Source organism: Pungitius pungitius, chromosome 5 (assembly GCF_949316345.1).
Source record: "Pungitius pungitius chromosome 5, fPunPun2.1, whole genome shotgun sequence".
NCBI classification, from domain to species: domain Eukaryota; kingdom Metazoa; phylum Chordata; class Actinopteri; order Perciformes; family Gasterosteidae; genus Pungitius; species Pungitius pungitius.
Genome location: NC_084904.1, coordinates 5,752,537 through 5,767,219, shown reverse-complemented (window position 1 = coordinate 5,767,219; position 14,683 = coordinate 5,752,537). Strand labels below are relative to the sequence as shown.

Below are 14,683 nucleotides of genomic sequence, written 5' to 3'. Positions count from 1 at the left end.
TTCTCGTACCTGTTGTGTGATTATGCAGAAAATAACCTGATGTAATTTGTAGCTGTACTATTTAATAATGTGACATAATTTCAAGGAAAAATATGGAGCTAATTGGGATTTTAGTGGTTTAATACTGGTTTTAATGTCCTTGAACTTGCACTGATGAGTACACACATGTTAATGCACACCTTTCTTTGAAGCTATTTTCTTCAAAAAGGAAACTTCCCGCACAGTTGCGACTTTTTGTCAAGTTTAAACCAACACCACAGAGTTGTTAAGGTGATGCACATACACAAGAGACACACGGGCTTGGCACTTAAATAATACATGAGAACTTTGAGTGTGCACGGCTATTCATTGAACACCCTTAAAGGAGGACACACAGCCGAGACGTCTTGGATCTTCGTTCTTCTGGAGCGTGATCCTCACTGCCGCTCTCTTTCTGTGGACTCTGTCCCGCTGCTACAGGCCAATAAAAGAGGGATTAAAAACTCTGGGTGAATGCGTGCATGTTTACACAATAATATCAAAGAGTCAGTGTCCTCACCCTCGCCCTCGCATGGCTCTGTGTGGTCCTCTGTGACCTGTGCAAGGAATAAATGCATCAGTCATGCGAGTCCCATTGTGTCCCACGGCCTCTAACACAAGTGAATCACAGTACTCACCCCCATCATGTTGCTTTTGTCTCTTTTTCTTTCTTGGAGTTCCTGATAGCTGCAACCATTTAAATACGTTTTACATGCAATCGCCAAGAAAGCGTATATCTACAAGCGTTTTGAAAATGTGACTTTGCATCTGTTCATCCCAGTGAACCGGCCAGGTGAAACGAAAGGGCAAATCTTTATGATCCTTATTAGTGCCTCACGTCTGTGTATAGAGTTTGTGTCCTGCAGTGATTTATTGAAGCTGCTTTTGTCTCTTTGCAATAAAAGTCAATAAAGCTGCTCTGGAAAACCTTTTTTTCTGGGAGGGGGTGGGTTTTATTCCCTCAATTAATGTTTTTACAAGCCAGGCAACCTGTTATCACACTATAAAGTCTTGTGTTTATTTGTTTTTAATTACTTACATGTAGCTATGGTTTAAAGGAACAGCTTGGGGGATTTAGATGTATTTACTGGAGGAAATTTAATTTGATATATAAAATATGTGTATATATATATTTTAATATATCAACATATATATATTGTTTCGCCCCAATTACAATGTAAAATATTGTGCCGACATAAATGCATCATTCTGATCTAAGGGAAACCATCTTAAGTTCAGGTTATAATTAAAATAAATATTACATTAGATCTTTGCCAGTAAAATGTTTCACATCTCGTATTGCCATCTCTATTATGGGCTGTCCTTTGCAGGGTCACAGAAACCACATCAAGACTCCTAATCCGTCCTTCACTTTAGGAAGGTAACACCACACCCTTTGCTCTGTTCTACACACCGTTGCAGGTAGGAGTCACAGTTCCTGTTGGCAGGTTTGGTCTTCGTCCGCTGTCCGCCAGGGTCTCCTCCCACATCCCTCCGGCCGGCAGCTCCAGATGCAATGGGCATCTCTGCCGGAAGAACCACAGATCGCAAAACTTAGAAGTCAGATCTCATGTCATTTGGACGCCGCTCCGCTGCTGCAGATGTGCTGAAAGTGGAGTTGGCTCGGCTGTAATTTCACACACGCTTTGTCCCCCTGTTGACACGCTGTGGAAGCAGGGAAATGTGTGCTGTGGAGGTTATGGAGGTGTTTGTTGTTGTATCCGTGGCAACACTGTGGCCAATGACTGGAACAGCAGTGAGGCCCTTTTGAATGTGATCGGTCTGCAGGAACCTTCTTTAACGTGAAATACTGAAATAGTCCTTTGTGCCTTTATAAAGAGTCAGTGGAAAGTGTTACCAAAAGAGTTTTTACAAACCAAAAAAACTGCCTTTGTTAGTGAGCATTCATTCTCGAGTTTATTCACCTGGTCACTCTGGGTTTCATCACGATTGTCATTTCCTCAGTGAATAGGGGGAAAAATGATGAGTGAATTAAACCGTTAACTCCTGTCCTTAAAATGTTGCATTTTTGTAGTGTGAATTTGATTCCCACTCAAGTTACATGTTTAAGTTGTATATTTTTTACATAACATTAATGGTAATGTTTTTTTAGTGTTCCGTGTAATCAACAAAGTCGCTTTTGAGAAACACTTTATTCTCCAAAAGTTAACAAAGGAAACCATTTCAAACAGCAACAGAAGTACGGCACTTTCAACCATTGATCAGACTGTAAATGAAGACGTTCCAACATTCTGATTGATTACCAGCCAGTTTAAAACCATGAGTATGCTGGATTAGACAACCTATATGACCCCCCCACGGTTCTTGCTAGGATTCCTCCTTCTCATCTCCGTGCGTGATGGTGTAGCAGAGGGACTTGTAGTCGATGTTACCGGTCGGGTCGATGGGAGCAAGAGCAAAGGCCTGATCCACCTGTTGGATTAGGAAGTGACAGTTTGCCCGGATTAGGAAGTGACAGTTTGCCGGATTAGGAAGTGACAGTTTTGCCCGGTGAAAATGATCCTCATGAAGATTTAAAAATAAACACACGCACAAACCTCATCCGCTGTGAATTTATCGGCCTGGTTCATCAGTAACCGCTTAAACCTGGATTTAAACCAGAATGTCAAAAGATGTCACAGAAAATAGGACAAATTTGATCAGCATACAGAATAATAGGGAAGAAATGTCTTACTCGTCCTTGTTGACAAAGCCTGTCCCGTTGGGGTCAAACAGTTTGAAGGCAGCGAGTATGGTGTCTTCAGGATCAGTGCCTGAAAAACCAGCGCTTTGTTGAGAGTCTTCTAAATCTATATCTTTCATAAAATCTCTGTTGGAGGAGCACAGAAAAGCTCTCACCGTTGAGTTTTTCCCCAAAAAGAGTGAGAAACACGGTGAAGTTGATGGGACCCTTCCCCTCATTCAGCATCTCGTCCAGCTCCTCGTCTTTGACGTTAAGCTTCCCTGGTAGACAAATACAAACAATAAACCATTATACACACAGTGAATACTATATATACATGTATACATATACAGTACCAGTCAAAAGTTTCACACATTCCACATCATGTGTCCAAAACCTTTGACTGCACTGTATATGTACATATACAAAGATAAAAAAGTGTAGGAACATACCCAGCTGTCCATAGGTCTCCTTCAGGTCCTGTTTTTTAATAACACCATCTCTGTCTTGGTCAATGCATCCAAAAGCCTGTTGGATGAAGCACAAACATGACAATATTTGAAATGAAAGTGCAGATAGTCCGAGGATCATTCACGAAGGCCCTACACAGTTCACTTTCTACCTTAACTAAATGTAAGAACGTACTGAGTTGTTTTTAATATACTCTCAGTGGCAAAACAACATGCCAAAGATACATACTTTTATTATAAATGTTATTTGTCCTTTTTCTGCAGTGTTTCCTATTCATGAAAATGAATGTTGCGTGGGCCTTTTACACGGCTTCTTGTACATGGATTCGCTTCGTAAAGATGCCATGGCTGATTTCGTCAGGAGGAACATTGATGCCTTACTTTTAAAACTGAAGAATTCACTTTTAATACTTGTGAAAACGTCTTCTAGAAAAAACTGGAAAGCTTTGAAGAATCCCACTTTGAACTCACAACATTTTCTATTTCCATTGCGTGAAATCAAACTGTAATGACCATTAACTTCTCATCCATGCATTTTTTTCACAAGCACACGTCCCGACAGAAACGTTTCAATGGGAGCTTTGTGAAGACAGTCCAACCTCAGCACCGTACCTCCTTGAACTCCTGAATCTGGGACTGCTCAAACATGGAGAAGACATTGGAGCAAGACTTCTGTCCTCCCCTCTGTCTCTTATTGGAGGCCTTCTTACTTGCCTGGGAAGAGGAACACAAACAAGTTAAGTTCACACGCTGATATTTGTTGTGGTTGGCGGGATTATATAAAACAACTGCAATCAAAGAGACAATAACGTTTTATGACGATTCTTCAGTGGTCCCTGACTAAAAGCATGAAGGGCTTACCATGTCTGAATGATCTGTGTGGATTCCCAGCCAACGTGGGATGCCAGGGTGGGTTTTATGTAGGTCCCATCTTATCTCCTAACCTCCTATAATAGCTTGTGGTGGGCAGCACAGCCCCTTACAAGGCCACAACTGTGTGTCTCATTGAAGGGGCTTGATAAGACACGAGCTGGAAAACAGAGATAGCAGGAGCAGAAAGGAGACGTCACTCAACTGAGTAAAGTTTACTCCTTAGAGGTCAAATCTGGCTGTATGTGTTAATGTCATGTAAGCAGGGGAGGCTTCAGGCCGTGGGATGGGAAGAGGTGATTTCTTTTTTGCAATATGTCTTCTAGGACGTATGGAAGAGTATCCGGCACATCGATTTTTCTCGCCCATTGGTGCACTCCATTTTCTTTTCTTCACTGAACGGGAATCTTCGTCAAGCTTTATTTGTGCCATTTTATCAAAGGATGCAAGAATAAATCCACTTCATCTTGTCTATAGAACGGATTGGAACTCTAAAGGGGAATTTATCATGTGAACCCCAGAGGGCATTTCATCAAGTTTTTCCACTATTATTTATTAGGACTTCAGTAACATTGTTAAATGCTGCATTGGTACATTTCCCATCAAATAAGATTACATGTTACTGTGGCAGATTCTCCGATCTAGACTGGTCCATTTATATACCATATGTCTGATCAACATTGTTTGAATAAAAGTATTTATATGATAACAATTGCCTCAAAATGTGCCTCCTTCGGCAGCATATTCTTGCTCCATTAATAGACATAGAAACGACAGAATGAGTCAGAAAAATCATTTATTTCACCTCTGGCATTAAATCTCAGCAATATTTTACAGATGACAAAAAACAATAACTTATTATCTTAATGTGGTGGCGGGCGTGGTTTTCAGCCCGGCTGCAGGTGGGAGAGAGGGGGAGCGGCTCGGGGAACGGTGCCAGGTGAAAACAATGATAATCATGTGTGTGTGTGTGTGCTCTGCCCCGATATAACAGTGAGGCGGGAGCGAGGAAAGAGTAGAGACCGACCGAGCGAGCGGCGTGTCATTGCGAGCGGGAGCAAAATAATTAAAATAATAAAACCGTTGAAACCCACCACCCTGGTGTCAATGCCCGGAGCCGTACTAACCCACACCGTACACTTAACTAATTATTTTAAAGCATAATAGTTTAATTTTGCATCTTTATTTACAGTAAGGCCTGTTCACATCCAAGGCACATTTCATCTTGTCACCATACACAACCTAGAACCTACCCAGGGTGGTAAACATAACATTTAAATATACAATAGCTAGGGAATAATGCAAAAAGACAACATTACACAACAAATCAATGAATCTGATTTAGTCCCAGATAACAACAGCCTTTATCAAATATAATTCTGTGTTGGTTGCATGGGTTTTGTAGTACATCATCAATAATACAGCCATTCTTGACATGGGCCGGTTAGGTTTATACCCAAACTATAGCAACAGGCAGTGACACAAAGAGAAAAAGAAAGAACACTGTCAATGCGACACGTTGGTCTAATGCTACCATAATACTGTTTCTTTCTTGTCAGTATCTTCGAGCATCAATCCTCCAGGTGCGCGTGTCCCGTCTGCTGACCAGCCTCCCTTGGAAGCCACAGAGAGGCCAGAGCCGTGGCTGTGGGTGGGCTGTGGGTGACGTGTCCTCAGTGTTCTCGGGTCAGAGTTCTTGGACCTGCTTCGCCACTGTCCAAGCGCACACGGCATCTACTGTGTCAGTATGCTGGCGGCCATCTTGCAGGCCACTGCCGAGATGAGGGCGGCCCCGCGGCCACTCCCCTCCTCCGACTGGATGAAGGTGATCTCGCAGTGAGGAGTGAGGTCCCTGACGATTTTATGGAACCTGTCACGGAAACTGAGTTGGGGGTGGGGGGGGAACAAACGCATTTAAACATGCTCCGCTAGCTTACCATGAGGCCAAAAAGCTTTTTTATTTTCAGTCACATCTGAAAGCAGTGCCTTTAGTGTGGATCCAATCACAACATGATCATATGTCATCTGTGTGTTCCTTACCACGGGTGCAGCTTGTAGACGGATCCGTCGATCCCCACCGTGATTTTCAGGGCCTCCTCGCTGCGTCGCTCGCGCATCAGGTTGATGACGCCGGCGAGCCCCGCGGCGCACATGTGAGCGGAGCGCGTGGACACGCTCTCGCACACCAGACGCACGATGTCGCAGTCCAACTCCGAGGGCAGAACTCCCAGCGAGGACAGGACGTTGTAAATTTGTTTTCTGTCTCCAGTGTCACTGATTAAAAAAAACAATAAAGAAAGCAACAGCAGTAGTTTTCCCCATATTGCATTGTGCAATACATACATACATGTACGTCCATACATGCATACGTACACATACAAACTCTTCTCACCTCTCCATCTGTGACACGTAGCGTGTCTCCAAGCTGCCGCCCGTCTTCAGCAGCTCGGAGGCTTGGCCGTTGAACAACAGGTCCTCGTTCACCAGCTTCATCAGAACCAGCCGGACCAGCTCGCCCATGTACTTCCCACTGATCAGCTTCTCGTATCTGCAGAGAGAGACAAAGGAGAAGAAGGAGAGAGCAGGTAACTTCAAACAAACAATGACAGAAAGGACCGTAGCACAGATTCGGGAAGAGGACGTCGACAGAGCCGAACCAGTCGAGCAAACAGCTGCCTCTCGGGGGAAAGGGGCGCGGGCGGCGCCGTTAGTGCCTGAGAGGCCCAGCGAGGCCCGGGCTCAACAGCCCTTAGTGTAAAAGGGGCTGCCGTGCAAAAAAGGTAAACAGCCATTAGGGCCAGCGGAAACATGCGAGTAGCAGAGAGAGGGTCATTAATCTGACCACTGACGTATGAGGGCTCTGGCCATTTACTAACCCCCCGCAGGAAAAACAGCCGGCAGCATAGCAACTCCACAGAGGTAAAATGGGGGGAACAACAAGAGGATGAGTGAGTGTGTGTGAGGCACGTTTGAAATCACATCGAACCCTCGAGTGTGCGAGTGTCGGAGGTCGACCAAGCCTCCGTTTTCCAGGCTTTCCAACTCACAGCTGCTGCCCGGGATTAATCGAGGTCTCGTCCACCACCCTGTCGTACTCCAGGCGAAACTCCTCCAGCTCCCCGTTGTTGCCGAACGCCCCCCACTCTGTATTCACGCACATGCGGCCCTGCTCCCCTTCCACCAGCTCCACCGTCCTCATCTCCTCCATGTAACACGCGTTGCAACCTGTGCCTGTTAAGCAGAACATTTTTAAAGATATTAAAACGACGGCAAAAGAGGCGTTTGCGACGTTGCTGTGTTCAGAGTAAGCGCAGAGAACGGCTCACCGACAATCATCCCGACTTCACAGCTGCGGTCCTCGTAGTAGCAGGAAATCATGGTGGCCACGGTGTCGTTCACCATGGCAACCACGTCCATCTCAAAGTCCTGAAATGACAGCAGCAAATTGTGCGCTCAGCCAGCTGGTTCTCAGGGAAGCCTCCTAACGTTCGGGCCAACTCACCCCTCGTCTCTTGATAGCGTCTCTGAGCAAACCCACGACATTGTTCCCCTCTGCCCCAGAGGCCTTGAAGCCTTTGGTCCAGTTCAGCAATATGCCCTGTGGCGAGGGAAAACAGAAAGAAAAGACAGACCTTGAATTCCTTGAGCAATCTCAGTTCGGTTCAGAGGTATGTCCGATGGACGGGGGGGATGTTGGACCTTGTCAATGTCCTCGTGTCGTACAGGAAAGGAGAAGGTGAAACCCAGAGGGAGCTTCTTGTGCTTGAGGTGGTGCCTGTCCAAAAAGTTGGACATGCACTCTGCTATGTAGTCAAACAGCTGCAGATAGAGAGAGACGAAGAGGAAAATCAGATGTAAGTTACCGCACAACGATTGAAAACCAGACCCTCAAGGTCTCAGAGTTTTAGAGTCTGACCATCTGGGCAGTGCCCGTCATCGCATCCTCGGGAATGGAGTACATCTGGTTCTTGGTCTCCACCTTCCAGCTCCTCTCCTCATCCTCACCCACCTTCACAAGCATGACACGGAAGTTGGTCCCCCCCAAGTCCAGAGCCAGGAAATCCCCTACCTCTGTCAAAACACACACTACATCTGAACGTGCTCGTACTGGCTGTACCTACGCAGGTGATAATCATTGGGAGCATTCTGCCTGGCTTACTTTGACAAAACTGAGAAATAGAAAGGGATCTTCTTATGACGGGGTACATACCTGATCCCTCGGGGGTGGAGCAGACGTAAGTTGGGAGCATTTTCACGCTGGCCTCTTCGTGTGTCTCTAGACGCAGCCCTCTGTCCATCTCGCGCTGCATCCTCTTCATGACTTCTTTGAGCTCTTCCTTCTTCAGTCTGAACTCTGACAGGATCTGCTCTGCCTGCAGAGGGTAGCATTGCGGGGTGAACAAGCCGCACCAAAAAAATAGATCTCAATCAAGTCCTATAAATTGCATGCGTGAAATTGATTTTTCACGTACTTTGAGAAGACAATTGATGTTTCAGTTTTAAAGGCAGGACCAATAAGTTAATAACAGCAATTCAGAGGAATGAGAGAGGCTAGAAACACCTGCTTTATGATACAAAACTACCACATGGAAGTGAAGATTCAGACTCACATACAAACATACTTCCGAAACAAACCTCAATATCTAACACAATCAAGCTCGTTCATCAGATTTTCCTCTGAAAACAATGCCACACAGTCCGTCACACGGAAGACAGCAACGCAACAACCCACACCCACCATGAAGCCCCCCAGGACTGAGACCTCGGTCTTACCATCAGGATCTTATCAACCGCAGGCCTGTAGCTGCAGGGCATCTTCACCATCTGGACACAGTGGACACATGGCATGGTCATAAGTTTAGCTAAATGAGCCTCAGTAATTAAGTGTGTGTGTGTGTGTGTGTGTGTCTGGTGTTTCTAGGCGGGCGCTGAGTGTGTGCAGAGTCAGTGAGGTGTGAGTAGCGCTGAATTGGAGACTTGCAGCTGCTGCAGTTGCAGTTGGGTCAGCCCCCCAAAACCCTCACCCCATCTGGCAATGCCGGGCAAAACACGCCCCCCGGAAAAAAATATGATCAATCTGACCTTTTTTGACAAAGCAACATTTTGTTTCTTTTAGGGTACATCTCAGATGGTCTTTTAACGAAGCAACCAAAAGTTATGATTCATTCTTATTTGGAGCTCAGCCGATCAAACGAGCAACAACAAAGTCAAACATGTCCAAAGATGAGCCCTGTGATGTGAACTCATCATTCTTTTCAGGACTAGGAGCAACGTTAAATGTCATCGGGTTTGCTCAATGAGGCATGGGAGGGTTATATTTGTTTGTTACAATTAGTAATGACTAAAATTAGCAACAGCGAGAGGGCTAATGATCTCCAAAACAAACACATGGTTGCAGGTGAAGGCCTTCAGTGCTATCAGCAGCATTAGTTTAGCTGAACAAGGTGCCCTTGAAGTCTAAACCTAGAGACACATTTATGTAAATCATAATAAAGTACTGCTCATTAGGTATATCTTGCCTAGCGTGTCATAAATATCTTAGGCTTCATTCTCAATTAATAACATCTAAAGTCACTGTACATTTTGAAAAAGGCCTTTATGCGATTTGTAATTTTTTTTTAACCATTTTTCCTGGTTATTCTTTTGATGCAACATTGCAACACTCTGGAGTCACAACAGATATCTTTAGTTGTGAATTTAGCAGATTTCTGCATCAATATTAGTTGATACTATTGACTACTATCAACCTGTTTATGTGTTTATATTTTTAATCAAAATTAACTGCTTTTAGAAAGAATGGGAGAGATGATGGATGAAATTTAGATGGATAAGACAAACACAGACCTGGATTGATAGATGGACCTATTTTGTTGGACTCACCTTATCCATCGTATGAAGACAGGGATTGAGTCCTGCCGACCATCAGTGCCCCGCGGTGGAAATCCCCTCGTTCCTCTGGACTTGTGGAGATTTCCAAGTTTCTGCTGTGTTGGTGAATTTAACTCGGCGACCGCGCATAAATTGCAAAGAAAATCTTGTCCTTTTGTGGGAAACGTTCTTATTTTTCCAACAGGTCTAAACTAAGTCACATAATGTTCAGCATCAGGTCTCCAGCACATTTACATAACTGCAGGATGGTCAAGGCCTGCTATCTTGTGAAAGGAAGACAGAACTGTTATCAATTAATATTTACAGGGAAAAAAGTCAGGATTCATTTTCATCACTACAAAAATCTATGCATTCATTTTCAGTATCAGTATGGTAAGGTGAACAAAAACTCATTCTTACGCATAACAGGTCCAGTTAACATCCACATTGGTGCAAAGAAAACTAAAGAAAATATTAAAATATTGCGTTCTAAACTTCCTTTCCAAGGAACAATACATTTTACAAAAAAATGTTAAGCATACCTCCGACTTACTGGCCTTGCTACCAGATATCTTAACTCAACCAAAACCAGTTCCAGCAAAGAAAAATCTTCTCCTCTCCGCTCGGTGCTGCAGCGATCCTGTCAACAGATCAAGGCTTAACGGTTTCCATGCCCAAAAGGTTTCAATGCGTTTCCTTGGAAATGAATTACCGGCACACTTCTGCCATGGAAAACACTTAGCCTGCCACTGAGTTAAGTAGCCAAGATGGAATTGTTAAATGAAGCAAGACTACCAGAGAAAACATCAATTGGGCTTGCCATATTTTTGCAAAAAAGTCTACCGATAGGTGTAGTGACATTGTTATTATTATTATTTTTCTAATCATCAAAAAGGATCTCAATTAAATAGAAAGTCTAACTTTCTGGGGCTGGGGGTGTTTAGCTTTATATCCTGATATTTAACCCGGAGAAAGGGCTTCAGGGCTTTTACACGTTTTGATGATGAGGTCTCGCTGCAGGCAACAATGAACATGTTTTGTTAATATTATCGAGCTCAGGCTCAATAGAATTCAAAAGAAAAAGATCCATCTCTAACGTGTCAATCATAAAATGTTTTTACCAACTTTAACTAGACGCCAATCGGAACTATGAACGTGCAGTATGTTTGTTTCCAGCGGAGCAAATATCCCCTTGGACTGTATTGGGATCGTGACGTGGTGATTGGTCATCTGCCTGCATTTTGAAAACTACTTAGTTCTCCAGTACTTTGTTGTGATTCGGTCCCCAGGCGTCTTTTATACATGTCTACGAGTTTTAGTGTATGTGGAAGAAGGTTTATTTGTTTGTTTTGACTGCTGACGTGTCTGGTAAGTCGGCTCAGGCCTCACGGAGACCAGTTAGCATCTGTAGCTAGCTGCCGATACACTTATGTTAGCCAGTTCTGCACTTAACTTTACATTTCAGATATGTAGCTGACGCTAGTATATAAGTTCTTGAACGGCGTTCCCGCACGTACTACCTAGTGTCCAGTACCTAAACTGTGAGTTTGTCCATTTATATTTGCAAGGGGATAAACGCTCGATTAGTTATGGTTGGTTAGCTTTGTAGCTATTAACAATTAGGCTAACGTTACTCTCCCTTGTGAGCTAACGTTAGCACCTGTCAGCTGTAACTTCCGAGACTTCGTTGGCTCGAGTTTCTTTAGCCGCTGTTAGCTGAGACGCTAGCTAGCTGACTGGGCTGGATAAGGCACACTGCTCTTATGTGACGCTGCCTGTGCCGTCTTCCAGATTAGATCACCGGGGCTGCGTCTGACTGAGCGTCCCACGGCCGCAGCATGAAGCTCTACAGCCTCAGCGTCCACCACAAAGGAGGGACCAAAGCCAACCTGCTCAAATCGGCCCATGACCTCTCCTCCTTCAGCTTCTTTCAGCGCTCCAGGTGGGTCTTATCGATTAAGCCCTTTGGAATGTGTCTATGCTTTGTCCTCTGTTTTTGTACACGGTCCTCTGTCTTGTGTCGGTTTGTTTTAGTTTTTCAGATAATGTTTGAATCTATTAAACCACAATGTCAGTCTCGACTGGGATACTTAACCTCTGTCATTGTGGTTTTGGTTTGTTTAGTATTCAGGAGTTCATGACCTTCACCAGTGCCTTGATTGTGGAACGCACATCACAAGGAAGTCGTGCCTCTGTCAAAGAACAAGGTAACGTGTATTGTACCCGACAACAATCAAACAAGAAAGGCAACAGGAGAGTTTTCAATGTGATCACTGAAATGCGATCATCATGCATTTTGGCTCTGCTTGTCACCCATTTACAAATCAATCTCTTATATTGTGCTGTTCTTAACAAAGTGTTGTAGATGGCCCTGGCCCTGTTCTAACCCATACCATAAGAACAGAAAAAAGTCTCACTTCTGTTGGATCACACCTCGCATGTTTCTCTTCCTCAGAGTACCTGTGCCATGTGTATGTGAGAAATGATAACCTGAGCGCCGTGGTCATCGCAGATACTGAGTACCCACAAAGAGTCTGCTTCACATTGCTAGACAAAGTACCTACACAAATATTGAAATAAAGATGCATTGTTATTATTGAACATTTGCCGTCAACATGGATATTCAGATTGTTGTCTTTTATCTTTTAGGTATTGGAGGAGTTCTCCCGGCAAGTGGACAGTATAGACTGGCCTTCTGGTAGTCCTGAAACCATAAACTACAAAGCCTTGGATATTCACCTTGCTAAATACCAGGTCAGTTTATAACACTCTTAGAAGAAAACATTTGTGAGTGTGAGAAATAAGAAAAATACCCAATTCCCTTAATATCAAAATGTTCCTAATGTTTGTTTCTGGCTGTTATTTTGGTTACTTTGGTGTAAACTGACACGTGGAGACATAAGGATAAACAGGTTTTACAACCTGCTGCTAAATGCTCATCATGTCAACAACTTTTCATCTTCCCAGAATCCCAGAGAAGCAGACGCAATGACCAAAGTGCAGGCAGAACTGGATGAGACAAAGATCATTTTGGTAAGACCGAGAGCTTTTCAAACAAGGGCGTGACTTGGTTCTCTCGATCAACATTATGGCTCCACGTGCCAAAAAAGTCGCACAGAATCTCCAGAGCCCGTGACAATTTGTGACCGTGGTTATGTTTCTACAGCACAACACTATGGAAAGTCTGCTGGAGAGAGGAGAGAAGCTGGATGACCTTGTGGCAAAGTCAGAGGTCCTGGGAACCCAATCCAAAGCCTTCTACAAGACTGTGAGTGCTGGCTGTATCATTACTGCCCTTAAAGTCTGCTGCTGGCAGTAAAGCGTTCTGATGCCTGACGGTTTGTGTGTGTTTGTGTTCGTTCCCTTCTGCAGGCACGGAAACAGAACTCATGCTGTGAAGTCATGTGATGCGGCTGCCTGCCCTCACGGACACGCCTCTCTCTCTCTCTCTCTCTCTCTCCGCACGCCTTCTTTTTGCTCTTCCTGCAACTTCCATCATGCACCAGCCACCAGCTCCAGGAAAGATGCCCCACAGGGTCGAGGACCAGTCTCCCTTGGACTGATGGGGGCTGAAGGAGTGGGGGGGGGGGGGGGGTTGGTCTTGAGGGAAGAAGTACCATCTATAGCCTGAGGTTGTGTATCAGTGGTGTGTAGTCAGAAGAACGTCCTCTAAACATTTAATTTGTTGTTACAAGCTCATCCCTTAAAGTTCTTAAATGAGTATTAACTGCCCGTGTGCTTCTCCTTGGAAGCAACTCTTGACAATCTGTCGCATTTCACAAGACGCGTCACTCGCTTGGGTTCGGATTATGTCAAAGCCCCCCCCCCCCCCACCCCCCTTTTTTTTCCGACCCCAGTGGGCCACTCGCTGAATCTTAAAAGGGGTTACATGATGTCTTTCTTTTCTTCCACTTGTCTCATAGTATTAAATGAAAGCTTAAACATTCCCACTGGGCCGAGTGTGTTCGTAGGTGTGATGTGAAACGGTTCTGCCTAGACGCAGCCTTACAGTAGCGCGGCTGATGTGTAACCGAACGAACGAACGGGCGCGTAAACTAATCTCTTCTACGTAATCCATTGTAGACTAGGTCTTTTTAAAACCATTTTTAATACACTCTGGTTGTCCACATATAACATTTAAGCGAGTGGCTCGTCTGGACCTCTCAGATCCGTGATCACAGACATGATTCTAGGACATCTTCTCCCGAGACAGATTCGAAAGGACAAACTGAAAATGGAGTGAATTTCACGTCCCTCTCTCACTTAAACACACTCCGTGGCAGACTTGATATGGAGAGATGTCCTTCTCAGTTTTAGATTAAGAGATGCCTTCAGTTGTGTGTTATAGATGTTTCTCTGCTCTCTGCAGTACGTGTGTATGATTTGCCGATATACAGCACCGATGTTGAGTGCCTGTGAGTGAGGACCGTTGTGTGTGTGTGTTTGATTTGAATCGCTCTTTCTGCTTTTACTGTGTAAAATATTGTGCAATATGTCTGCAGACTGTCTTTTAAAAGCGGAGAGAAGAACTGAGAACAGAAGAACAGTAAAATTGACCTTTGTATATGCTGTTCTTACAACTAATTTCCATGTGAAGCGGCTTACAGATTCTTTCTGGGATTTGTCTTTGTTTTTTTCTTTCCAGTTAATAAGTAAAACAATTGGTGTCTTTAATTAGTCTGCATTAAAACTGGTCTGGATTTGGTCTGTGCAGAAATAAAGATAAACTGTTTTTGTGTGTTTTCGTTCTCGGAAGATAGTTCTTTGAACGTTT

The 14,683-nt window shown here is 44.2% G+C and overlaps 3 protein-coding genes and 1 long non-coding RNA gene across 5 annotated transcripts; 1 reads left to right on the top strand and 3 right to left on the bottom strand.

The window, feature by feature from the left end:
* Positions 1-136: 136 nt before the first annotated feature.
* LOC134129047 (uncharacterized) lies at positions 137-1,735 on the bottom strand. The gene is made up of 2 exons (XR_009956226.1): positions 1,433-1,735; positions 137-705 (listed from the first exon to the last, which is right to left on the bottom strand). It is a non-coding gene; the product is annotated as an uncharacterized LOC134129047 (long non-coding RNA).
* A 459-nt stretch (positions 1,736-2,194) lies between these two features.
* myl7 (myosin, light chain 7, regulatory) lies at positions 2,195-4,105 on the bottom strand. The gene is made up of 7 exons (XM_037483111.2): positions 4,033-4,105; positions 3,784-3,885; positions 3,154-3,229; positions 2,878-2,982; positions 2,714-2,792; positions 2,577-2,625; positions 2,195-2,451 (listed from the first exon to the last, which is right to left on the bottom strand). The coding sequence occupies exons 1-7, from the start codon at positions 4,033-4,035 to the stop codon at positions 2,347-2,349; spliced, it is 519 nt and encodes a 172-aa protein (XP_037339008.1). The 5' UTR covers positions 4,036-4,105; the 3' UTR covers positions 2,195-2,346.
* A 1,086-nt stretch (positions 4,106-5,191) lies between these two features.
* Positions 5,192-10,267, bottom strand: gck (glucokinase (hexokinase 4)). Of its 2 annotated transcripts, XM_062562271.1 has the most exons (11): positions 9,922-10,267; positions 8,815-8,865; positions 8,252-8,414; positions 7,958-8,112; positions 7,741-7,860; positions 7,544-7,639; positions 7,368-7,467; positions 7,089-7,272; positions 6,434-6,589; positions 6,082-6,315; positions 5,192-5,923 (listed from the first exon to the last, which is right to left on the bottom strand). In XM_062562271.1, the coding sequence occupies exons 1-11, from the start codon at positions 9,928-9,930 to the stop codon at positions 5,776-5,778; spliced, it is 1,416 nt and encodes a 471-aa protein (XP_062418255.1). In that variant the 5' UTR covers positions 9,931-10,267; the 3' UTR covers positions 5,192-5,775. The 2 variants fall into 2 exon arrangements, with proteins under 2 accessions (XP_062418255.1, XP_037339005.1); XM_037483108.2 differs by lacking the exon at positions 9,922-10,267 and having other exon boundaries at positions 8,815-8,889.
* An 814-nt stretch (positions 10,268-11,081) lies between these two features.
* Positions 11,082-14,647, top strand: ykt6 (YKT6 v-SNARE homolog (S. cerevisiae)). Its single transcript, XM_037481442.2, has 8 exons — positions 11,082-11,277; positions 11,701-11,851; positions 12,034-12,116; positions 12,365-12,465; positions 12,559-12,663; positions 12,877-12,942; positions 13,076-13,177; positions 13,282-14,647. Exons 2-8 carry the CDS (start codon positions 11,748-11,750, stop codon positions 13,315-13,317), a joined length of 597 nt encoding a protein of 198 aa, XP_037337339.1. The 5' UTR covers positions 11,082-11,277; positions 11,701-11,747; the 3' UTR covers positions 13,318-14,647.
* Positions 14,648-14,683: the final 36 nt, after the last annotated feature.